Source organism: Sminthopsis crassicaudata, chromosome 5 (assembly GCF_048593235.1).
Source record: "Sminthopsis crassicaudata isolate SCR6 chromosome 5, ASM4859323v1, whole genome shotgun sequence".
In the NCBI taxonomy this organism is placed as follows: domain Eukaryota; kingdom Metazoa; phylum Chordata; class Mammalia; order Dasyuromorphia; family Dasyuridae; genus Sminthopsis; species Sminthopsis crassicaudata.
In genome coordinates, this window is record NC_133621.1 from 113,529,133 (window position 1) to 113,555,778 (window position 26,646).

Below are 26,646 nucleotides of genomic sequence, written 5' to 3' on the forward strand. Positions count from 1 at the left end.
GATTAACAAATACTTGGATCTAAGTAACAGATGAAACCCTACAGAAGGTGGCCATCCCCCTGGAAATGATGGGGCAGCTCCGTATCATCTCATGAAAGGTTCTACACCCATGGTGTCTGGAAGAAGACAAAAGATGTAGCTGCTGAGATCAGCTTCCTAACAACAGAAGAGAAGGCTGCAGGGGTAAAGGATGTGATGGAAAGACCCCCGAAATTCACCAGGCTAGATCCTGACGATTTGGGGAAGCACAAATGACACTGCCGAAAGAAATTGAGAAACTGCATTCCCTCCATGGCACTGGATTTGCAATCTTGGTCTTATCCTCAAAATCTCCTCTACCCCCCAAATCCAATAATGGTCAAATCCCCACCATCCCTGCCATCTGACTCTTTCTCTCCCATCACAGAGCCATTGCCGGAATTCAAGTCCTCAGCCTCTCATCTGGACTACTGCATGCCCTCCTAAGTGATCTTCTTCTTGCTTCAATCCATCCTTCACACCTGTCCAAGTGATTCCTTAACACAGATCTGATTATGTGGCTCCTTACTCAATAAACTGCAATGGCCTTCAGAATCAAATACAAACTCTTCGTTGCCTTTCACAGCCCCAGCCAGCCTATCCTTTCAGCTTCATCATATATCATCCCCTTTCCAAACCTCTACAGTCCAAACAAATGCATTTTGCTCTATTCCTCTCAAAGGGCACACCATTTCCCACCTTCACACCTTGATCTCAGCCATTCCCATGATGAGAACCATTTCCTCCTCACTTCTGCCTCAAAGAAGCCCAAATGCTTTTCAAGAGGCAATTCAAGCACCACCTTTTATAATGCCATTCCTTACCCCAAGTGCTGCTGTACTCCCTTACTAATTACTATTAATTACTAATATGTATTTTGCATATACTCTGCATATATTTATTCTGCAAATACTTATAGATGTGCATGTTGTCTCCCAAAGAAACACAACTTTTTTGAAAACAAAGACTACCTCCTTTTCTGTCTTTGTATCCCTAGTGCCTAGCATAGCTCCTGACATATACTAAATAGGCTTAATGAATGCTTGCTATTTGACTGGTCAATTTGCTGAGTGTGAGATAAAATCTAACAGCTGCTCATATTTGTTTTTCTTTTATTATCAGTGATTTAAAACAAATATTCATAAGGTTATTATTAGTTTGCAATTCTTTTTTTAAAGAACAATTTGTTCAGATCCTTAAACCACTTATACATTGGGGAATAGTTCTATCTTGGATCTCAGACCCCTATCAGAATATTTTTAAAAAGATTATTTTCCCAATTGCCAGTATCTGATCTAGTCAGGTATCCCTTTCTGATTTGCAGATTAATGTATTAGTCTAAACTGAATTTAAAGCAAAGTGTTTTCTGATTTTCCCGTTAGTTCTTATCAAATAGGAATGCCTTCCCTAGGGAATATATTGTCAAAAGTTTACAGAAGACTGAGGTATGGAATTCAGTTGCTTCTGATTCTTCCCTATGATGTTCCACCGATTTATTTTGCTTTTCTTCCAATGCCAGCTAGGTTTGAGTACTATTGCTTAATCTGAGGTCTGAAATTATTAGATCCCTTCATTATTACCTTTCCCCTCTATTTCTTTTTTGTTACTCTAATTAAATTTTATTTCATCTAATACTGTCAAGTAACCCCTTGAGAGTTTAATTAGAATAACATTATTCCTAAATTAATTTAGGTCATATCACTATGTCTGTAATATTTTTATAATTTGCTTTAACTTGTAAAGACCCTTCTTCATTTGTCAGGAACTGTTTTATGCTATGAATTTCCAGAAGCTTCCTTTCTAGGCAGAAAGACCCTGGATTATATTTCACAGGTAAATATTTATTCAGCAATGACTGATGGATGTTACTTAAATTTCTAAAATAAACACAATATTATTAAGTGCTTTGAACTCCATGCCCTAAAAGGCCCTCACTATAACATTTAATTCAAATCCTGTGGAGATTATTTGTATTTTTCATTTTGAGCAAATGACATTTTACTGAGAATCCAGGGCTTGGCTGCACTGTTCGCACGACACATAGCTTAATGGCTTCCTCCACTGGTCTTGTTCTCTAAAAGGATTTGTGATTAGCTCTGGCCTCAATCCTGCCCAGCTAGGATGCAACTCAAATTTGCCATGACAATTTGCTGACATGTGATTGTCGTTATCTCCCACTAAACAGCCTTTGACCTCTGTCTAGCTATTCCTTACAATGAAGGACTGACAGAATTATAACCTTTCTGGACAAAATTAACTGGAGGAAAATTTGTTCAAACCTGCTTTTGATTATGCATTGGTAGTCCTTGAATGATGTTATTACTACTTTAACTTCCTCATATTCATCACAAATTACGTGTGAAAATAAATTTCAAACCAGAAAGTATACGGTGCAAGTAAATCACAGTAATACTGCCTAGTGGACAGTGGTTTGTGACCCTAGTTGAATCATCTACAGGCAGCAGTGGATAGAATGCTGGGCCTAGACTAAGGAAGACTTTTTCCTTAGTTCAAAGCTGGCCTCTACACACTTACTAATTGTGTAACCCTGGGCAATTAATTTAATCCTGTTTGCCTCAATTTACTCACCCACTTTCAAAAAATTTAAGATACTTTGCTAAACTTTCTAAATCTATCTATACTTATAGACACTCTCAAATGATCTGGTTAAAAGGAAATGGCAAACCACTTTAGTACCTTTACCAAGAAAACCCAAATGCAGTAACTAAGAGTTAATCAAAATGAAACGAGAAGCATAATGCCAAAGAATATTTGCAAAGTGAACATATATTTATCTTCAGTTAGGAGATCTAATACTAATGACTCCAATGAACAAAGTTGGAGGCAGTGTCCACCATTTAGATAACTTTATTGTTTACTGTCATTTCTAAGCTATTTATAACCAAAGACTCATAATTTCCAAGTTAAGGCTCAAAGTCATCTAGTTCAGTCCCCTATTTTATAATAAGGACTGTACCTAAATTAATATTGTCTATGCTTATTAGAATATCAACATTTCTAAAGAAAGGAAACCCCAAAGATTCCCTTAATAATAGAATTAAAGTTTTTAAACCAAGGTCAAATATAAATATGCCCTATTATAATAAAAGCCTATTTTGTTTCATTCAGTTTTCACCTATGATGAATGACTATCTCTTGATATTCCATAAAAATTTAATATGGGGGGCAGCTAGGTGGTGCAGTGGATAGAGCACTAGCCTTAAATTTATGAAGACCCGAGTTCAAATGTGATCTCAGACACTTAACACTTCCTAGCTGTGTAACCCTGGGCAAGTCACTTAACCCCAGCCTCAGGGGAAAAAAAAAAAATTAATATGAAATACCCTTTCATATTATTTAAACTGACATCTTTTTGGCATTTCCTTTTCAGGCCTGTTTTCTAAACCTTGAAATCACCTTAGTTATGTTTTTTCTGGAACTTCTTCAGGTATTTTATATCCCATTGGTTAGAAGCCCTAAACTATCACACTTGTATTAACATATTAGTATTCCTATAAAATATACCAACCTTAATCATGGACAGGGACCATGGAGGTCACCTAGGCTAACTCATCCTTGTACAAATGGCTATGTCCTCTACAATATAAATAATGGGGGGAGCTAGGTGGCACACTGGAGAGAGTACCTGCCCTGAAATCAAGAGGACCAGAATTCAAATCTGGCCTGACATTTTGGCTAGTCACTTAATCCCAAATGCCTGCTCTGCTCAAAAAATTAAATGCAATGCAACAATCAAGTGGTGGTCCAGCCTTAGTTTTAAGGCCTCCAGAGATGAAGAGTTCACTCCTGAGAGAAACCATTATGTCTTTGGATAGAGCTAATTATTGACCTACTTACACTAAATGACATTTTTTATAAAAAAATCATGAGATGTTCTTGTTTTTCTTATAAGGAGCCAAATCTGTCTCTTCACAATATCAGTTCACAGTTCCTGGTTCTACTCCCTGGGGCTAAGCAGGATAAGTCTAACCTCTAGTTCATAAATACTATAAGACAGGTAGGTTTCACCTCCCTTTCTCCAAGTCTTTTCTCCAGGCTAAACATTTCTAGTTCCTTCAACCAATATATGATCTTGACCCTTCCACTTCTCAGTCCCTCTTCTCTAGAACTTTTTCAGCTTCCTGACTAAAGTCATCCCTAAAATGAGGCCCTGGTATTAACAGAATAGTCTGGATGTGATCTCACCCAAGAAGAGACCAACAGGACCATCCCTTCCCTAGGGCCAGGTACCCTGTCTAGCTTTTGCTTTTGTGGCCTTCAGAGCACTTGAGTTTTCTCTCCTTTAAAACCTCTGAGCTGTTGGGGTTCCCCCCCAGATGAATTAATTGCTAGCTAGGCCTCCCCCATTTTATACTCACGCAAATGGTTTTTTGATTTAATGTAAGACTTTTACATTCCTCTTTATTACATTTTATCTCATTAGAGTGGCCCATTGCTCTGGAAGACCCTTTGGAATCCTTTTATCCTGTGTATCCCTCAGTTTTATGTGCTTTGCCAATCCTAAGAATGCTATGTACACTTAAATCCAAAAAGCAGATAAAAGGGCCAAACATAGATCCTTGAGGCACTCAAGTCTCTTGAGTTAATACTAAATCACTCACTGGGACTGCTCTTTGAGTCTGGCCATTCAATCATATTCTGAAGCTAATCAGCCATGTTACCCTTTAGTCTGCATCTTTCCATCTTATACTTACAGAGACTCTCAAATGCTGCAGAGAGCACAGTGTAGTGGGTAAAAAGTTGGCTTTGCTGGCAGAAAAACCTGGGCTGAATTCTTGCTTCTGATGCTTGAGTTGCATGACTCAGATAAATACCTTACTCTCTCTCTCTGGTCTTGGTTTCTTCATTTGTAAGATGGGAACAATAATATCTCCTGTTTGTCACTAAAACTCTTCTAAACCTGGCCACTACTCATCTTTTCCAGTCTGTTCATGTGTTATTCTCAACATAACAAGATTACTAGCTACTCAGTGGATAGAGCACAAGTCCTGGAGTCAGAAGGACCTTAATTTAAGGTCCTTCAGACCTTAAACTCCAGGAACAAGAGCCTATCTACTTATTTTCTGCTCTTAAAAGTGTCCAATCAGTTAATCAATTAATCGACAAGCATTTTGTGAAGCACTTACTATTGCCAAGCACTTATACAAATATAAAGAAGGAAATAAGCCCTACTTTCAAAAAATTTAAGATACTTTCCTAAACCTTCTAAATCTATCATCAGTCCACTAAAATAGGAAAGTCTCACCTTAGCAACCGGGTCTGCTGCCTCTTCCGGATGGAAGGATTAGATTCAAAAACATGGGGTCGTTTTCGTTTCTTTCCTGTTGCCACAGCAGCAGCTGCTGCCATTCCCACAGGACCTGTAACCAAAATACATGAACTGAAACTAAGAATGGAATTAAGACGGAAACTAAGAATGGAATTAAGACGGAAACTAAGACCAGTTCAAAATGCAAATTGCTATTTATTTCAATAAACATATCCTAATATTCAGCATACCTCACTTTATCCAAAAGATAAGAAACCTAACCAAGTCTCAGTTTCATTATCAATGAAATGGGGAGACTAAACTCTGATATGGGTTCCTTTCAGTACTGATATTTGGTGATTCTATATTTGGTGATTCAAGTTTTTAAGTATTCCCAATCAGCTCATTTTAAACTCTGAAAGTCTCTATGTTTCAATGATCTTGTCTCTTAAAGAAATAATTATACACAAAAATATTGTGGCAACTTTGTATCACAAAATCATTACAGGAAAATTAATAACCTATAGTGATGACCCCCCAAAAGTTGTTTGCAACATTCTTATTGTCTTTAATAGCCCATATTTATATAGTTTTTAGAGCTTAGAAAATATTTTCTTCACAACCAACCTGAAAAGCAGACTGTGCAATCTTTTTGTAGATAAGAAAACTGGGTTTTCAAAAGCTAAAATACTTGTCCAATGTCACAGAGCTTGCTAAATGGAGGAGCCAAAACTCTAATCTATGCCTTATGACTCCAAATGCAAGGCTTAATACACTAGAAAACTTCAGGTACGTAAGTTATCTTTTTTCCCCTTTTCTTTCTTTCTTTTTTTTTTTTTTTTTTTTTTTTTTTTTTTGCGTGTGAGGCAACTGGAGTTAAGTGACTTGCACAAGATCACATGGCTAGAAGTGTTAAGTGTCTGAGGCTGGATTTAAACTAAGGTCGTACTGAGTAATCTAAATATCCCAAAACTTTTTACTAATTTTATATAACTGCACACTTGTAAATGTAGACATCTTGGGACTTATATATACTACCTTTATGACAAAGAAAACTTATTTTTTCAAGGAAAAAAATGCAATGTTATGAACTCTATAATCTTGACACAATGACTATAAATTAAATTTTGTAAATGGAGCATTTTACATGCACTAGTGAAGACTCTTTAAAGGAATCCTGCAACAAATTCCTTCATAAAGTGATTTATCTACCTGATTAAATCTGATTTTTGCTCTTAATTTTTTCTTATAATCAAGGCAAATCTGTATTTGTAAAGCATATGTCTTCAAGAAGGCTTATGGGGTTTCACTACTATTTCTATAATAATCACATGTATTTTGTAACAAGACAAATGATGCACTGCCAAATGGTAAGAGATTCTCCCACAGCAATGGACTTCATTTTCACTTCTATTCATTCTAAAACCTTCCAATACTAACACCAAGTTAAACAGACACAGTTAAGAAACAAAATAAAATAAAATAAAATAAATAAACAACAAAAACCTATTAAATTCTTGTTGTAAGAGCATCTGAGAGAAAGTTAAGAGAAACACGCTGGCCAAATGAGATAACTTTCTCTGGATCACAGCCTCTTTTTCTAGGAATGTTGCCAACAAAGGAGATGGTAACAACAAGGCCTAGCTGATGAAAGCTTTATTTCTAGCAGGAAAATACATAATCTGGAATAGATGAAAATTATCCTAATGAGAGAAGGTCAATGAAAGCAAAACTGCCTCATTACTGGAATGAAAGATCTTATGCCTAAAGTGAAAGCTAAGCTTCAGGAAAATTATAACATGAAGTCCTAGCTCTTGGGTTTCCAACTGGCCAAGGACATTTCCTTTCATAAACATTGAAAACATATTTATGGACTCTGCAAACAACTAAGATCAAAAGTGTGTTAACTTGCATGCTTTCACAGATATATTGTTTAGGATATCTGTATATAGCTATTTAAACCAGTTTCCCTAAAAATCAAAAGTTTTATATCATCTTTTATAACCAAGAAGTGATTCCACTGAAGTACTATCAACATTCATTTGAACTGGTACTGAGAGTGTCTATTAATGGGACTCCCATAAACATAATGTACTATACATTAGAGATAAGGAGGTAAGTCATAAAGTAATAACTTATTTTATCTCCCTAATCAACCTCAAACATCCAACAAGGAAAAAAAAAATTCCACATGTAATAAATAGCATTTTAAAGGCGTGGGAAGCACTGAACTCATGGCTTGCTCCAATTTTAGAAAGTACATTAGGACTCAATAAAAAGGCATAGTAGCAGATCCCCTGAGTGATTGCCAAAGAGGAGATACTTCCAAAGCAGAATGCTATACTATTTCAAATGCTAGTATCATCATCCTTAGCATCTTTAAAATCTAATTTAATAATTACCTGAGAGAATACTGATCACAGAACACTGATACCCAACCTTGGCTCTTTTTAAAAACAAGTTCTTAGTGATAATTTCTGTTTTTGATGTTATCTTAGTTATCATAGCCCTCCCCATCTTCTCTCCCTCTCCTAGAGAGCAATGCTTTATAATATTTTTAGAAAAGAAAAAAAATTGGCACAGCTAACTGAAAAAGTCCAGAAACACATGCAATATGCAAAATCCATGGACCTTCCATTTGCATATTTCTTCATATGAATCTTCCTTTTTCTTTATAATTTTGCTACATTTACTTTTTGATTTTTTGATGTGTCTTCGTTCTTTTCATTTATGTTGTTGTAGTCACTGTGAATTGTTTTCTTAACTCTGCTGACTTCATTCTGCTTCAATTCATGGATATCTTTTCATACTTTTCTCTATATCATTTCTTGTAGTAACATTTCATGTGCCATGAATTGGTTAGCCATTCCCCAATTGAAGAGTATTTATTTGCTTCCAATTCTTAGCTATCACAAAAAAAGTATTGCCATGAGTATTTTAGAGTATACGAGGACTTTCTTCTAATTGATAGGGCTCCTTGGGGTATAAGCCCACTAATGTAATCTCTGATTCCAAGGGCATGGAACACTTTAGTCACTTTATTTGCAGAATTCCAAATTGCTTTCCAAAACGGTCATATTATTTCACAGCTTCACCAACAGTGTATTAGTGTGCTTATCATTCCACAATATCTCCTACATTGACAGTATTTATATTTCTTCTTCTTGCAGGTATTCTTTCAGGCAGTCATAGACATCTTGAAGTCTCTACTGGGGAATGCTAACTTTGGTTTTTAATTTACATTTGGGTTACTGAGGATTCATCAGGGCTCCTTACAAAATGACAGGTTTCCCAATGTATCCTCAAAACAAGGAAGACCTGGAGGATTCCCCTAAGAGAAGCATTCTGGTGAATGCCAGCCAATCACCAGTTCTGCTGCCAGCTCTACTCCCTGCTTTTGCCCCCAGGAAGCATGAAAGATTGAGGGAAGGGGGGAAGTATGCATGATACTCATAAGACCTAAGTATTCCAGGGAAACCCTCCACCCCCCCCCCCCCGCCACTTCTGTCCCTTAATACTGTCCATTTCCTTCAAGGATCAGTTCTGGTGCTACTTCCTCCACAAAGCCCTTCTGGTTTCCCTCTGCTGCTTAGTCTCTTCCCCATCTCTCTTGCATCTATTTTACTCATGTATATGTGCAAATGTGCAGCACTTAGCACAATGATTCTACAGTAAATACTTTTAAAATGCTTCTCCAATGGATTCATTGACAGATATTTTCTATCCCCTTTTCCTCACTGGACTATAAACTTCCTGAGGACAGGAGTAAGTTCATTTCTGTCTTTTTATCCCCAGCATCTAGAACAATACTGGGCACATAACAGGAGCTTAAGAAAAGCTTGATGACTGACTCAAAGTCAAAGGCTTTTTAGAAGTAATCATCATGATAAAAGAATGTCAAGGTTGCGTTAAAAAATCCTGATCATCTATTTTAGTCCTCTTTTAGGCCTTTGGGTTGCAAAGCCTACTTTGTATATAATTTAATGTCATAACAAGAAAAAACTGGATGTCACTAGATATACATACTTTCTTCTGTTATTTGTGATTGCTAACTGTTTTATCGATGGACCTTAAATTTTTCAAAATAAAGAATTCTCTTTTTAGTATATCCTGCAGAGGCACTTTATGGATGTGGAACTGAGCAAAAGCAAACATACATTTCTGTCTAAAATAGGATTTTTCCTTAAGGAAATGAATGGGAAAGGACCTAATATGAATGCCAGTGAATAGATGAATGCTAATCGATAACCCTCCATTTTGGAAGATGAGAAAATGTGATAATAGGAGAGAATAATTAATGGGAATATGACATGCATATACAAGCAAGGAGTAATCCCTTGCTTATAAGCTATATGAGTGTTTGATGATAAACTTTTATTATTGATAATTACACTTTTGAAAAAGGATATATGGGGGGAAATGAAGAATGCAGAAAAAGGACTCTAACAATGATAAAGTGAAAAAAAAGGGATATTCTAAGTTGTTCAGTATGGTGAATACAAAGATAACAAATACACAAATAACCTTTCCGAGAACATTCATTTTCATACCGAGAAGGTCAAATGAGGGAATGGGCTCCAATGAAACCAAAAATTTTCTTGACTATTAATTGTGGTGACATAGAATTGTAATGAACTCCTAAAAGAGGGTGGACCAAGTAAATATTTAAAGAAAAAATATTAAGCATTCACCTTACTAATAGGATGATATCTTGATATATCTTCAAGTTTTATGATTGATGTACACCTTCCTATGTAGCCAATTTACATGTAAACACCACTAATACTTAAGGTTTAAGAATACTTCCTCTCCTGCCTTGTGCACTGCTTTTACCCACTCCTAATATATACATAAAACTGCTGGTTAACTACATAGATAACAGATGCAGTAACTACTGAAACTTCATTAAGTTTGACTTTTTTTAAAACTTTTATACATATGTGGATGAAAAGAGACCAATATCTAAACCAATCATTTCTCAAACAAAAAGAATTGTCAGAAATATGAAAAAAATGGTTTTTAAGGGATTCATAATGTTTTAGATTATCTAAGTTCTTTATATTTTCATCTGTTTATCATAAACAGTATTTTTAAAACTATGATACTACTCATTTTTTACTTCAAGTAAAATAAATAATTATTTTTCTTGTCTTCTAGTAAATGATTCAAGAGCATGAGTTTGAATCTTTTGGATCAAATAAAATCATAAAGCTGGAAAGAATATTAACCTTGGTGGTTTAAAAAAAAGATTTTCTTTGCAGATTTTAATTTTAATCATGCTACCTAAAAACTAATTAGCATATGAAACTGAATTAGGTATAATTAGAAGTTACATGAAAGTCAGAAAGAAACAGAATTTGCAAAGGGCAAATTGAAGTAGTAGAAAAAGCTAAGGAAAGGATATTGAGAATGTTGAATTCTGGTTCTAAGTCTGTTACTAATTAGTCATGTGATCACGTAGAGACAATTCATTCTTTTCTGGGTCTCAGCTTCTTCATATATAAAATGAGGTTTAATTATATGGTCCTTAGTTTTCTATAGTCCTAACAATTCTATTAGAATGCAAGAAATGTGAATGGATAAAATCCTTGTCCTTAAAAAGTGTCAACTTTTGTCCCCCAAATCAATAGAAATGAATCCCATCTAGAATATAGATTTATAATGTTGGCATGCCCTCTCCTGGAAAGTGGAAGGATTTCACTAATTTTTCATTTTCAATTCCAAATTTAAACATTTTTCAGTTTAATTACCTATAACATCAAAGAGTTCTTGGTATTGAGTAAATAAAACTGATCATTTGGAAAACTCACTGCACACCATTAAGTAGCCCTATTAAAATGGTGGGTTTTTTCCATCATAATTTATGATTCAGCCTGTGCTTCTCTCATGTACAATTTGCATTATGTTCTTTCTAACAAAGCTTTACTGAACCTTCTTTTCTCAGAAAGGCAATAAGGCAGAAGAACCCAATCCATAGATATTTATTTAGTAAATCATTATTAGGCACTGCATTAGGTGTTGGAGATATTAAGACAAAAAAGAAAAAGTTTCCATCCTCAAAATTCCCTATCCCACTGGGAGAAATAGGATGCAGATTCACGGTGGTTGTTGCTCAGCTATGTCTGACTTTCTGTAACTCCACCTGGGGTTTTCTTGACAAAGATACTGCAATGTTTTGCCATTTATCTTCTCCAGCTCATTTTACAGATGAGGAAACTGAGGCAGACAGGCTTGCCCCGGGCCCCACTGCTCATGTCTGAGGCTGGATTTGAACCCATGAAGATGTTGAGTCTTCTTGACTCTAAGCCCAGCAACTCTATTCACTGGGCCATCTACCTGCCCGTAAAGACCAATAAGAAATGGAAAGTAAAGAATACCTGGTTGAGGGACTAATACATGAAGGGATAAGGCCTCCCGTAGGAGGTAGCGTGTGAGAGATGGCCTGAACAAAGTTTCTGGAGGTAAATAAGAAACAGCAAATTATTTTGGCTGGACCTCAGAAAGGGTAAGAAGGAAAAGAATGTGCTACAATATAGCCTAGAAAAGCTGCCAGCAGCTCTACTGTAAATGCTAAACAGAAGTATCTGCTTTTTTCCTAGAAGCAAGAGGAAGTCACTGGAGCTTTTTAATCAAGGAGTAACAGTCTGGTGCTTTAGGAAGTGGGCACTTGGGCAGAGGATAGATTGGAAAAGAGAGACATCTAAAGTAAGGAGGTCAAGCAGGAGGCTATTACAAAAGTCCAGACAGGTGGTGACAACATAGCAGAACCAGCTGGGTCTGGGAGGAGAGAGAGTAAAGCGTTAAGGAGGGTACCAGATGTGGAAACAGAGGGGGGAGGATGAGGCACCCAGCCTCTAACCCATTGGAGTTAGAAAGAGAGGTCAGTTTGTGGGAAAAGGTAAGGAGTTCTGTTTGGGACCTACTGAATTTGAGATATATACAGGACAACCAATAAGAAAAGTATTTGGTGATGCAAGAGGGCAGGCTATAGGAATCTACAAGTCATCTCCGGAGAGATAATAATTGAATGTGTGGAAACTGAGAAAGGATGCATAACAAAAAGAGAGTAAGTCCAATTAGAGAACAGGACATGGATGATGAGCCAACAAAGACGGAGGGCCCGAAGTGATCAGGAAGAAGGGAGCAGTATCACTAAACCCCAGGAGCCAAGAATCCTCATTTCTAATCTGGTTGACAGATACCATTACAAGTTTTTTACATTTTAGACAACTCATCTCATCTCTTCAGACTTTGGCTTCTAGCCTTATAAAGGCAGAAATATCTAAGGTCCCTTCAAGTTCTAAAATTCTACTGTTTATACTTCTAGGCTGACCATTTGTTTATATAGTATCTTAAATGACACTCAAGTCACTATTAACTTCAGACTAAGTTAAGTATATGGATCATTTGGTCATGCTGTCATAAAACCATAAAGCTGAGAGAGCCTTGTAAAGCCATCCCACCTAGTCACCTGCCCAGGAACACCTCACTTATAAAATAATCATTAAGCTGGAGGCTAATTCCTGGTAAAGAATTTAGCAAAATCTCCTCCATAAAGGAAAGGCAATGTTGTATGCTGGATACACTGCTGAACTTGGAATCTAGAAGGCCTATTTCCACTTTTGATCCTTATTAGCTACATGACTTTCTTAACCTTTTTTTTCTCATTTATAAAATGAAGAATTTTACTCAGGATTATGAGAGTCAATTTATGTAAAGCACTTTGCAAAACTTAAAAACCCAATATAAATGTCAATTATTATTATTTTCCAATGTTCTACAACTATCATCCTCAGAAACTTCATGCCATCATCACTAATTACCAAAATCCATTTCAGGATGTGTATCAACAACCTCCTTTTCCTTAAAGGCTCAGATCATGGGGAAATTGGAAGATTGTTTCTATAAAATTATTTGACTTAGAAAATTTGTTTATATTATATTTGTATATATTTATATTATATTATTGGTGAGGCAATTAATAGATGTTATCTTTATGCCTTTTCAACCTTGGAGCTCTGAAATCTTAGCTTTGGGCTGGTCTTACTTAGTACCCAAATATTCCTCGACAAAATGTTTATTACAATGACATTTCCACTGTTGTACATATTCTAGAGTCAACTTAAGTCTCCTCCTCCTCCTCATAATTATCACCACCACCACTAACACATTATGACTATTGTTAATTGGATGTTTAACAACTGATTTATAGATCTTTCCTTTCCTCATAATAGTCCTAAAGAGTAGGCCCAGAAATTAACTAATATCTCCAGAAAAGGAAGATCAGAGAGGTTAAAGACTTGTCTACACTCCAATAAGTAAGAAATGTAAAAGATAGGATTTGAATCCAAGGCTTCTGGCATCTCTATATAGTAAATGTGCTATTTACTCTACTTTTCTGCTTCAGTAGAGTTTCATACTAGGAATAACATCATGCCAAAAGAAAACAGGTTCTTGAAAGGGAACATCACTTTAGAATTAGAGGGGACATTAGAAATCTACTTTAATTCCTCATTTTATAGATGAAAAAACGAAGTTTTTGCTGTGAATTGTCTAATTACTGATAACAGAATCTGGCTATTCTGACTCCCAGGCCAGTCTTCTTTCCACTGTGCCCCATGTTCAATGACTGAAAGCAAAGATTACCTACGGAATCCCTTGAGCTATAACAACCCCCCCTTTCCCCCAACAAACCCAAAAACCGAGGGCTCCTAGATTACAATACCTGCTGCAGCCAAGTGGGCTGTTACTTCATCAGCAGCTGTAGAGTTGAGGATGTCCGAATCATCATAGGAGGTGTCCTCGGGAGAAGAAGGAGAGTCTTCATCGGCACTCAGCATGCTGTGTTCCGTGTAAGTGGCTACATGGACCTGTTGTACTTGCTGGGCCACTGCATGAGCTTCGATGGTAGCCATATGTTCTGTCTGGGTCACTCCGTGCTCCTCCATGAATAAATACTTTCAAAAGAAAAGCAAAAGACAGAAAGAAAACATAAATCAATTAGAAGTGTCAGTAGGGGAATAAAATTTAAACTGATGAAGAAAAGTTTTCCTCAGTAGCAGAGGAACTTTGAAAAGCTTCCACAGTTTCATCGTCTATATGTTATTTATATTCTACATCCAATATAATGCCACAGCTACTTTTCAGAGAAATATGGAGTATTCTGATTATGGCAAAGCAAAAAAAAAAAAAAAAAAAAAAAAAAAAAAAAAAAAAAAAAAAAAAAATCTCCTTTTGGTAGCTGTTTTTTAAAAAGAAAGAAATAGAAAATACCATCCAAAACTCTATGGCAAAAACACAGAATATTGTTCTAAAAGAGACCCAAAGTTACAGTCAACAACCATTAGGTGTCTACTATGTTTAAAGTACAGTACTAGGTACCCAAAGTGCAACATTGCTTTAAAAATCACAGAATTTCTGCTCCAAATAAACTTACAATCTATTAAGCACATGAGATACATATACAGATAGCTATAATAGAAACTAGAAAACTTTAGGGGAAAGATGGAATGTAAGCTGAGCCTTGAAAATCAAGTAAGATTTTGATAGAAGGAATGTGATAATAGCATGAAGGTAGATGACTTCACAGAAGAAGGCTGACTGTTTTGGTTTTTCTGTAGCTCTGGAGCTTAACAATGAGAGAGAGACTGAAAACAAGTTGGAAGGATTGGATGGGGCCAAATTAGAAAGACCTCAAATGACTAACTAAGGAGCTTGGCTTTTTCACCCTCAAGATGTATCAAAGACCTCTTAGGAGGTAAATAACACAATCATAGTTGCCCATTAAGAAACCCAGTCTGTAAAAGAACATAGGTTGGGAGGCTGGAGTGAATGAAGACAAGGAGACTCATTAGGAAGCAATACTCAAGGTAAGACTACTTGCCCCAGGACCGAGGCTAGAACTGGGATTTCATAGGTATGGGGAACAGCTGGCACCCTGTCTTCAGATCAGAGTCTAAATTAATTGCCCAGCACCACACTTTATAATAACTTGATTACAGGAGAATAATCAATAGGATTTAGAATTGATTTGATACAGGAAAAAAGAGTTATGAGAAAAAATAAAATCAAAGATGATTGCAAGGTTTTAAACTGGTTAATGAGGATGGTGGTGGGACAGAAGAAAAAAGGGAAATCAAAGCTTAGAAGAGGTTTGAGGCAATTGAAAAAGTAAAGAGAAGTTATGGGCCCAGTTTTGAACTCGGGGATACGCCAAACATAGTGGCAGTGCTTTGTGGTTTTCTCTATGGGATTTCCAAGGATCATGAAATTAAACCACTACTTGTGGTAGGGAGAGGCCATTCTAAAATATTACTGCTCCAAACTATCACTATTTGTAGTCTTAGTTCTTACTCCAGCTTCTGCACTACATTTTTCCTGGGGAAAGTAAAATGTAATAATTTTGTAACTATCTGGCCTCTCCTCTGATATTATTAATTCCCTGAATACAAATCCCCATTTTTCCATTTATTTATTTAATACTTTAAGGTGCTTTACATCTTCCCCAGTCTTCCCTTCATATGCTAGCACAGTAGCTTATATAGAGTAAATACTGTTGAAAAAATGAAGCAAAATCTGCTAGCAAAATTTTGTTCTTTTAAATATGCCTTTTAGATCACACCAACAAGCTCAATGAACTGTGGAATTTCTGTCCTATGCTTTAGTCTGGACTTCCTGTCTACATCAGGAAATTTATCATGAAAGCTCTTCTTAACTATTTAAATTAAAGTACAAATACAAATAAAATAAAGTACAAATCAGCAAGACAAAGGACAAGGCAAGAAAGTGCAAAATGGCATTTTCCCATCAAATCTCATTAGCTATTAGGCTAGGGCACAAACTTTCACAAAATGATTTTTAAAATAACACATGACAAGACAGAAGCATGGTTTTTCAAAAGGATTTGGGTTTCCATGCACTTGGGGCTAATGGATTCCACACTTCCCCTCCCCATCAATGTTGTTCAAAGAACCAGTCAATAACTTTGTCACCACCACCTTTCCTCTCTTTATTTCTAAAATAGAGGTAAAGATGCTTTAGAATTCTTGATCTGGTGACAAATTCTTATGAATTTTACTTTAAATATTATTGTAAAATAAAATACTTTTTAAAAGACATTAAAAACATGCATGCTTATGAGATATTGCTAGAGTTCTAGCAGGGAAAGTACACCTTAAACATCAATTTCAAGAAAACATTCTAGTCAGTTGTCATCTGCTGAGCAGACATTCTATAGATATTGAATTGAAGGAAACTTCCTAAATGAACATATCCAGGCGGGTGAGTCTAAACACAGGGGAAAGGGAATAAGGGAAAGAGTGTGTCCTTTTAAGGATAACCAGGAAGGCAAGACTTTGGAGAAAACTACTACAGGTAAAATTTGAAGTGTGATTTCTCTGAACCACTGAATAGATGCGGAAAAGGGCAGGAAACAAAACAAATGCAAAATATTTTCAAAAGTCTTAGAAATATAACATGCAGCTAAAAGAATGCCCAGTACAAATATCCCTTATATCAACAATTACTAAAGGCCAGAGACTTTTAACAATTGCTTCCCTTCATACATAGACAACTTATTAAAAAAAAAAAAAATCTACTACCTAGTCAAATTAAGGAGGTGGCAGAAATTATTATACACAACTTTAAACAAATAAATTTAAAAACCTAAAAAAAAAATTTTTTTAATGCAAAAAAAGAAAAAGAAAAAACCCAACTCCAAAACACTACCAAACAGTAAATATACATAACATAAATTCATATCTTAAATAAATCTGAAGGAAGTAATGAAATAGTGATATCCCTGGGGTTCCTAGTGGCTTCATATTATAGGACTGACTCCCACATGTAAACTTAGATTAAAAAGAGGGAGGGCAGAAGAGTTTACACCTCAACTAAGAGTCTTTAAATGGAAAAAGCTTTACACCTTTACACCTTCACATTCTCTTAGGTAGACTCCATGCATACATATAAGTGTATATAAAAAAACAAGTGAATTTTTTTTTTGTGCCCAACTAAGTATGAAGCACTATTAAAAAAGAAGGGATAAGATCCAAGTATTTTACAGATCCATAAAAAGCAACCTTAAGATATAAATCATGGTTTTAGAACTCAAAAGGACCTTGGAGACCATCTATTGCAATTCTCTTAGTTAACAGATGAAAAACCAGTTGCAAAGGTATGTCCAAGGTCCTTCAAGGTATAACTTGGATTCTATGGCTTCAAATCCATCATTCTTTCCAGTATCGTGGTGAGCCATCATTTCTACTTTGATTTTCTTTCTTTTTTTGTAACTGCCCTTTCTTTTGTGTTTCTCATTCCTCTCTCCCTTGCCTGCCCACCCCAGTGTCACCACCACCCTCCTCACCTCAGCCCTAAAAGCTGCTTGTATATAGCCAGATAAGTGCCCTTACCTCTGGAAGTCAGCAAGGCACCAAGGTCAAATGCACAGGTAACATTGTTAGAAACAGTAATAATTAAGCCCACACAAAGAATGACTAACTCCCCCAGGAGCTGCCAGTCATGCCCAAACACTTGGGGCAGGAAAGGCCCAGAGGTAACATAAATAAGGAAGGGCCCAGAGTGCCACAGCTACCTTCTTCATACAACAACACAAATTACCATGTTATGCCCTGGCAAACACACTGTGACCTGGCTCTCCCTTACATTCGTGTGTGTGTCTGCCTGTCAGTCTGTCAAGAGGAAGATAAAAGATCAGATATTCAGAATCCTCAAGTTGGCATTGAGAAATACCTCCTCAGAGAGTTCAATAAAACTTTCTAAAAATCAATTTTCCTCCACAACTGAGGTACACTCCCTCCTTAACCTTTGCCTTAGAATCCTTGCCTCAAATTTCTCAGAAGTATAGGCCTTTTCTTATCACCTTTATCTGCTGACCATTCCCTCTGGAAAAAAAAAAAAAATCCACTTGTTTTTCTTTTATATACACTTATATGTATGCATGGAATCTACCCTAAGAGAATGTGATATTCTTGCGGTTAGGGACCTTTTCATTTTTGCCACCTATATATAATGGCATCTAAAGAATGATAAGTGCTTTTTAATTAAATGCATGTATCTAGTTGATCTGTCTGTCACACACACACACACACACACACACACACACACACACACACACACACACACACACACACAATATGGCTTTTTTATGGGAGGTGAGATAGAAGAAAAAGATAAAAAGATTCCAACTTGGGTGACAGAAAGGGCAATGTCCTCAACAAAATAATGGAAATTTGATAGAGGAGACAGGTTAAGGGGAATGATAAATTCCACTTTGAACATGTAGAATTTGAGATGCTGATATTTTTACATGAAACTTTCTAGTAGATATTTCACTGTAAAACTAAAATTAAAGCAAAGTGTCAGATGGCTCTGGAGGGGAAAGTGAGGCAGGTACCCTTGCACAGCCCTCCCTCACTGAAATACAACTCACTTGTAGTCATGACATCCCCTCCCATGTCACAGTCCTCTTTGAGAATGAAGGACAAAGGACAAAGGACAACAACAAAGGAAAGTAACCCTTAGGACTGAAAACCTATAGGCCAGTACTCACCATAAATACAATTAAGCACAAAACATTTACTATTACCATGCTAGAGCCTGGGATAGAAATGGGGAAATCTAATAACAAAGAACAAAACAATCCCTAGTCTCAGGTAGCTTATTATTCTAATAGAGGATTCTAATAATCAGTATCCCTAGAAATATAAACACAAGTACACGATAATTTGTAAAAATACACATTCATATGGGAGTAATCTGGGGCAAAGGCTTGGCAAGAGAAAAACAAAGAAAGGCCAATAAGGAAAGAATTCAAGAGGGAGAAAAGGGTTGAGCTGAAATGGTTCGACATTGAAGAAAGCAGAGAATAAAGCCATTGATGGACCTGAGAAAGTTCTGAAGAGTAGAGAGAATATAGTTCTCATGAGGTTGGGGAACAAGTATAAGAGTAGTGAAGCCCAGGGAGGAGGAATGATAAGAAATTATGGTCCAATAGGAGGATGTCAGACTTCCTCATTAGAGGCAACAGAAAGGTCCAGCATGTAACCAGGCCTATACTTGGCTAAGGTGAAGTAAAGGAATAAACAGGCCATAGAAGGTTACAGAGTTTGAGGAAGCCTCTATGTGAAAGTTCCCCAAGATAAAGGTAGAAATGGGGAAGGAATGAAAGGTGGTGAACCTGGTGCTGAGCTCTATAAGAAGGCAAAAGAACTCAAGGGTCAGTGTACTGCATCTACCCTAATTTTGGAGAATTTTAATTGTTTGGACTTCAAAAAAGTAAAAGTTACTGAGTTAAGGAGGCAAAGAATCAGAATGACAACAAGGAGCAAGTATTCTTATTCCCCCTCTGGGTCCAATGTGTCAGTTATGAGAGAAGGTAGAGTCTCATCCAAGAAGATAGAGGTTCTGGTGAAGCTCAACAGATGGAAAAAAAATATGAGAGAAAGCATATCCAGGATGAAGGGCAGTTAATTCAGTATGGAACAAGAAATCTAGGAGGGACAGCTTGATTAAGACATTCAAATGGGAATGAAAGAACAATGAGGAAAGGGCAGGAAAATAGTTTCCTCCTAAGTGGCATTAATTATTACAGGAATGAGGATAGAAGCAGTAGAAGTCATGATGGTAAATATCAAGAAGCAGAGAGGCAAAGAAGTTAAATTTATTCTAGGGATGTTGCAGAGAGGGGAAGGACAGGGAAAGGAAGGTGGTCATCAAAGCATAGGTCCCCACTTACAAAGTGTGTGACCCTGAATTAGGTCTTGAATGTCTATGTACCTCAGGAAACTTCCTTCTCCTCTAGGACTTATCTACTAAATATCAGTAGAAAGCCCCCAAAAGAAATTCCCCAAACTTATGAAGTCAAAGACCTTTTGTGTATTTGTATATGTTCAGAGTACTGTGCTAGTAGCTAAGTACAAAGATTAGTTAGGCAAAACTCCTTCTACTTGTAATGGGCCAGAACTCTGGAGAAGTATACTTAGGCTCAGTATGCTTGATTTAGTCCTACAACAAGGTGTTAACTCAGTGGAATTGATGAGACAATGGTTATCTAGTTTTATATGTACTTAGTACTTAATATAGTTCTACAAGATTGACACCTATAGAGTATACAAGAGCCAACTAGGACTGGGACAAGAGACATTCACTCCATCTCCCACCACCATGGCTGGCTTCCAGAAAGCTAGCCTGGGCTCCAGGCAAGGAGACAGACTGAGAAGGAGACAATAAAGACATTTAGACTTTATCCCTGGCTATTCTCATGGTGGTTACTTTGCTTGATATTACAAGAAGTAGTGGAAAGGCTTCTTTCCTCTAAACCTTTTGCCTGACTACTTCTGACAACCATATTATCCATGTCTAGCATTAAAAAAAAAAAAAAAAAAAAAAAACCAAAACCCAATACTTTAATCTTGAATCTAAGTTACTCAGATTGTATGATAGATGAAGATCAATACTTTAATCCTAAATCTAGGTAATTTAGGTTTAGGGCTAAAGTATTGGTCTCTATATGACAGTAGATAATAGAGAACATGTAATTATGTAGTTGTTAGTATTAAATTATTAGGATTTAAATTATCTAGATTCTAGATTAACAATTCAAGAAAAGAGAACTCCTCAGAATGCCTATTTCATAATATATTTACTATAACTTGACTGAAACACTAGAGGGCACCAAAACCAAATTTAAAAAGAAAGAAAGAAAAGAACAAGTGCAGAATTTCATTTTCTATTTAAAGCTCCATTTTTAACTGGAGTAATTCTTTCTATAGGAAATGCAGGTAAATGACTGCCAAAGCCTTCTTACTCCCTTCAAAGTATGTCTTCTTTCCAAAAGACTGAGAATTCCATTTTTCATGAATAACATTATTAACGGCTGCTTAAAACAAATTATTATTATAGAAGCTTATGGCATATGGGGGTTGAGATCTATATAAAATTAATTTTCCCTAGACAAATTAATTTCAGCAAAAATCATTAAAAAAAAACAAACAAACCCTTCTTAAAGAGCTACAAAACTGTGCATACCCTTTGACCCAGAAGTGCTATTACTGGTATTGTATCCCAAGGAAATCATAAAGGAGGGAAAAACATGTGCAAAGAGAGTTTGTAGCTCTTTTTGTAATAGTAAAGAATTGGAAAATGCCCATGAATTGGGGAATGGCTGAATAAATTGTAGTATATGAAGGTATAATAGAATGTTACTATTCTATAAGAAATGATGAACAAGCTGATTGTAGGCAAGCCTGGAAAGATTTACACGAACATACTGAACAAAGCAAGCAGAACCAGGAATACATTGTACACAATAACAGCAAGAATGTGCGGATGTTCAACTATAAAAGGCTTGGTTCTTAGTGGTTCAATGATCCAAACCAATCCCAATAAACAGAAAATGCCATCTGCATCCAAAAAAAGAACTATGGAGATTGAATGTAAATCAAAATATGCTATGTTCACTTCTTTTTTCTGATTGTTTTTTTTTTTTTGTCTCCCCTGGTTTTCCCCTTTTGTTCTGATTTTTCTCTCCCAATATGATTCATAAAGCAATATGTATTAAAAATAAATTAAAACAAAAAATATTGAAAATTTTTTTTAAAACTTGAAGATAAATTGTTTAGACCATTTTTCCCCCCTCTAGAGTCCTTTTTTAATACTATTGAGCCATGTCTTAATTAAAGCACTAAGTCAAGTTCATAAAATAAGAATCATGTATCCTTTTAAGCTAAATCTTCACTAATTAAAAATCTGAACTGGTTAAAAAAAAAAATTAAATCAACCTTTTTTAATGACCTATGATTCCATTCCTCTCCTGGATTTCTCTAAGACTTAAACAGCATTTCTGCTATTAGCCAACAAGTCTGGTGAGGAGTCTCTCTTATCCTTGAAGGAGTAGCCCAAGTTCAATATACAGTTAATTGCTAGGCTGTACTCAAAGCCATTATAATGTTGTATGACTTGGCAGAATGTGAATTCCAACTGCCCAAACACTGAAAACCTGAGATCACCAACTTTCCACAAGAAATCATCAAGACTTTAGTGGAAATGTTTCTCTTAAATTGCTTAAAATAAAAGTTAAGTGTTCTCTTACCTGTTTTAGAATGGTTTTGCTACTGATTATTAATATGCCTCATTTAAAAAGCTAATGATAATATTCCTAAAATATTTAATTATAATATTTATTTAAATTTCCATATGTTCAAGTTTTTAACATAAATCAGAACATAAGAAAAAATTTTAAGAACTGGTTGTATGCATGTTGTGAAGTTCTGTTATTTACCAATTTATTGATCTGAGAACAAAAGATAGTTATAGTGACTTTAGCTTTTTGGTAACCAAATCACATAATATAAGGGATAGAGAGAGAGAGACTGGTCTCAGAATCAGCAAGAAATACTGACAGTCCCAGTCTTTACAGATATAAAAATGGTACGGGGCAAATCATACAAGTTCTCACTGCCCCCAAGCAATTCTCATAGCCTATAAATTTCAGGGAAGAGGATAATATGCCTTGATAGAGGAAGATCAGTATTTCTCTATGCTAATCAAATGACAGGTCCAGTTTCTAAAAAACCAAAATCAAATCATTCTGATATTTTTAATTAATATAATTGTTTATTTTTATTGATTAATTAATTATTCCTCCACCAAAAATCTCTTTAGGATAAAATCCTATTTTTTTTTAATTTTTATTTTTTGAAAACAGTGTCTAAAGTATATGAACATTATTGTAACTCCCCCCTCCCCCCCACCTGAGGCTGGGGTTAAGTGACTTGCCCAGGATCACACAGCTAGGAAATGTTAAGTGTCTGAGACCAGATTTGATCTCTGGTCCTCCTGAATTCAGGGTTGGTGCTCTATCCACTTTGCCACCTAGCTGCCCCCCATTATTGTAAATTTTAATTCCACACTGTATTCCAGAAAGGGTAAACCCATTCACAGATAGAGTTTCTTCTTGATATTACAAGCACATTCATTTCCCTATCTTTCAGAGATTAAAATAGAAATGGCCAAAAGGATTATAAAAGTGCACCCACAAGTACATAACAAGTACATTATAAATCAAAGACAGGTGAGTTACAGAAGTTAGACCTTAGATTTAAGATTAAGGTATTGGTTTTTTTATGCTAGACATGGATAATATGGTTGTCAGAAGTAATCAGGCAATGGAATAGAGGAAAGCTGAACTGACTGTGGACAGGATGCTTCTAAATGTACCAAGATTTATGTAATTGGGTCACAGAATTCAGTTGGCAGATCACTTTGCTGGATGATCACTTGGCGACAGCTGCTCCCCCAAATTGCCTGAAATTAAATAAACACTTAAAATAAGCTGGCATTGGTGGAAGCTTCCTTCATTTCCATTAATGAGAACCATAAATGGCCTGAGGTTCTCCACCCTTTGCTCACATCACAAAGGATACTTTCATTCAGATCTTGCTTCCTATGAAATATAGCATTGTTGCCTTGTTCTGTGGAAGGCCTCACAGTTCTGCTGATTCTTCCATTACATAATTTGGCATCTACTTAAAAAGTTGTCTTGATATTCTGCCTAACAGATCTTACCCAATGTCATCATTTCAGATGCCTAACCTAAGAATCTATTTCTAGAAACAAACCTATCGGCACATGTATTGATCTTTCCTAGCTGATAATTCCCATTTATATAGTACCTTAAGGTTTAAATGTACTTTCCTTCCAACAACTCTGTGAGATAAGTGATATAAGTATCATGTCCATTTGAACAGATGGAGACAAGGTTAATTGACTTGTCATCCAAACTAGTTAATTGTCAAAATCCTGATATGAACCCATTGTGCTCGATTCCAAATTTGCTGTGCACTTCAAAGAATCCTTCAATATCCTTTCTTATGTCAATAGGCACCTTACCAATAATGAACCACATGTTAAAAAGTACCATCAAAGATATCCAAAAGATGCATGCCTGGACAAGGAGGCAAGCGGATAACTAACAGATAAAGTGATGGGCAGGCCATGTGCTACACTAGCCCATCATGTAATAATCAAAAACTTAAAAGGAACCCAGTGCACAGAACTGACCCCATATGGAAGATTTATGAGAGACAGACAAAGTAATAAAGAAAGTTTTAGAAGATGGGTGAGTTGTTATCTGCACTATTAGAAAAATTTAATTGCTTGGAAAAGCAATGAAACTGGAGGAAGAAGTGGTGGGTAGAACACGGGTAACCTGAATTTTTAAAAGAAAAACTTTAGAGAAGACCATGGCAGCTATGCTTCAGAAAGTGCTATTATTGAAACTAATTGTTTACTTAATGAATATGTTATCTAGTCATTATGTCCACTTAAAAATAAAATCTCAGTGATAATGACTCAATCAGAAGTAAGCACTCATAGAATTCAAGTGTCCTCAGATACCTCAGAAAAACTCCACTTTCTAAGCAGCCTCCTTTGCTCACAACAGCTGTGTGGTCTGAGAGTTTCTATCTGACTGAAGTGTCATCGAGAGATGGGGAATGGAGAGAGAAGGGTCCTAAGACCTTTTCTTTATTTAAAGAAATGGAAAGAATTTTAAGAGCTTATCTAGTTTAGTCACTCATCATCAGATAAGGAATCTGTGGCCCCGAAGTGAAATGGCTTGCCTAGGAAGTTACTGACTGAATAAGGCCTAAGGGATTCTGGAATCTGAGACCTAAGTTCAAAATGTGTATCCTGGACATTTCCTTTACCTCTTTGGGCCCCCACTGCCTCATCTGTGAAATGAGAAGGACATGATGACCTTTAGGATTCGTTCCAGCTCTAAACACTACACTCTAGCTCTGGACTGTCCATTTGCTTTCATGATCTCTCTTGCCCTATTACCAATGTTAGCTACTATAATTCATTAATAATAAGGCAGCCTAGCAAGTGGGAAGAACATGTATCTGAGTCACAAAACATGTGCCTTTTGCACAAACAGGCTGCCCCATTCCTAGAATCCCTAGCTTCCTTACCAGCTCAGTGGAAATGACATTCCTAATCAGGCCTTTCCTGATGCAGCAATTAAGGTCCTCAATTATTGATCACACAGGTGTTTTGTATATATTTACATACAACATGGAAACAAGTCTCCCCTAACAGAATGTAAGCAGGATCTGTTTTGCTTCTGTCTTGAGATACTCAAAAACTTACAAGTGAGGGACTGAAACAAAAAGACTCCAGATTTAACTTCTGGTGTCCTGACTCCAATTTCACTGTTCTTTTTGCTACACAGACTCTATCCTGACTGCCTTCCTCCCACACTGGAAAAGTCAAAGGAAAGAACAGGGTCAAAAATGACCACAAGATTTCCAGCATCTTCAACAGGAAGCACGAATCAAATAAGAGCCAACAGGTCACAAGCATGTATTAAGTGACTGCTAGGTTCCTGGCACTGTGCTAATTGCTGGGGGTACAAAAAAGTGATAAAACAGTCCCTGCCCTTAAGAAGCTCACAGTCTTTCTAACAATGAGATGATCCAAGCCAGTTCCAATGGTTTTATGATGAAGAGAGCCATCTACACCCAGAGAGGATTGTGGTAGCGTGTAGATCACAACATGGTATTTTCACTTTTGTTGTTTGTTTGCTTTTTGTTTTCTTTCTCATTTTTTTTTTTTTCCTTTATGATCTGCTTTTTCTTGTGTAGCCTGATAAATGTGATTGCACATGCTCAACATATTGGATTATTTGCTGTCTAGGGGAGGGAAAGGAGAAAAATTTGGAACACAAGGTTTTGCAAGGGTGAATGTTGAAAACTATCTTTGCATGTATTTTGAAAACAAAATGTTATTATTAAATTAAAAAAAAAAAAAAAACCTCACAGTCTAGAGAGGAGGCACCAGCAAATGATTACACTATAGTTGTAAATAGCTACCTGTATATAGTAAACTGGAAAAGCACAGGATACATTCAGGAAAAATGGGAGATAACCTCAGAAGAAAGGCACCAGTAGACACTAAAGTTAAAGAGAATCAAGGAAAGGTTTCCTGCAAAAGGTGAGACTTTATAGATGGAACCTGAAGCAAATCAGAGAAGCTTCTTAAGAGAGAGAGATAAGGAGAGATCCAGGTATAAAAGGAAAAGGCTGGATATGAAGGCCTTTAAAAAATCTACAGAAGTGCCTTTTTTTCTTTTTGGAAGGGTGGGAGATGAGGTGTGAGTCTAGAAGGTATGGGGGAGCTATTGGAGTTTGCTGAATGTGGGAATGAAGGAGTTGGTAATAAACCCAGAACTGTACTTGGAGAAGACAATTTGAGAGCTGAGTGATGACAGACTAGAGCAAGTTTTCCCCTAGAGCAAGGAAAAAAGCAGGGACACAGTGTGAATTGCCTGGATGTCCAGC

At 36.3% G+C, this 26,646-nt stretch overlaps 1 protein-coding gene across 3 annotated transcripts in view; it reads right to left on the reverse strand.

The window, feature by feature from the left end:
* Positions 1-26,646, reverse strand: part of NRF1 (nuclear respiratory factor 1) — a 122,825-nt gene that overhangs the window by 76,092 nt on the left and 20,087 nt on the right. For all 3 annotated transcript variants that reach the window (XM_074267945.1, XM_074267946.1, XM_074267947.1), the window contains 2 exons: positions 14,013-14,244; positions 5,285-5,399 (listed from right to left, as the gene is read on the reverse strand). In XM_074267945.1, the coding sequence (XP_074124046.1) occupies positions 5,285-5,399; positions 14,013-14,235 (338 nt within the window). In that variant the 5' untranslated portion in view covers positions 14,236-14,244. The remainder of the gene's footprint in view (positions 1-5,284; positions 5,400-14,012; positions 14,245-26,646) is intronic.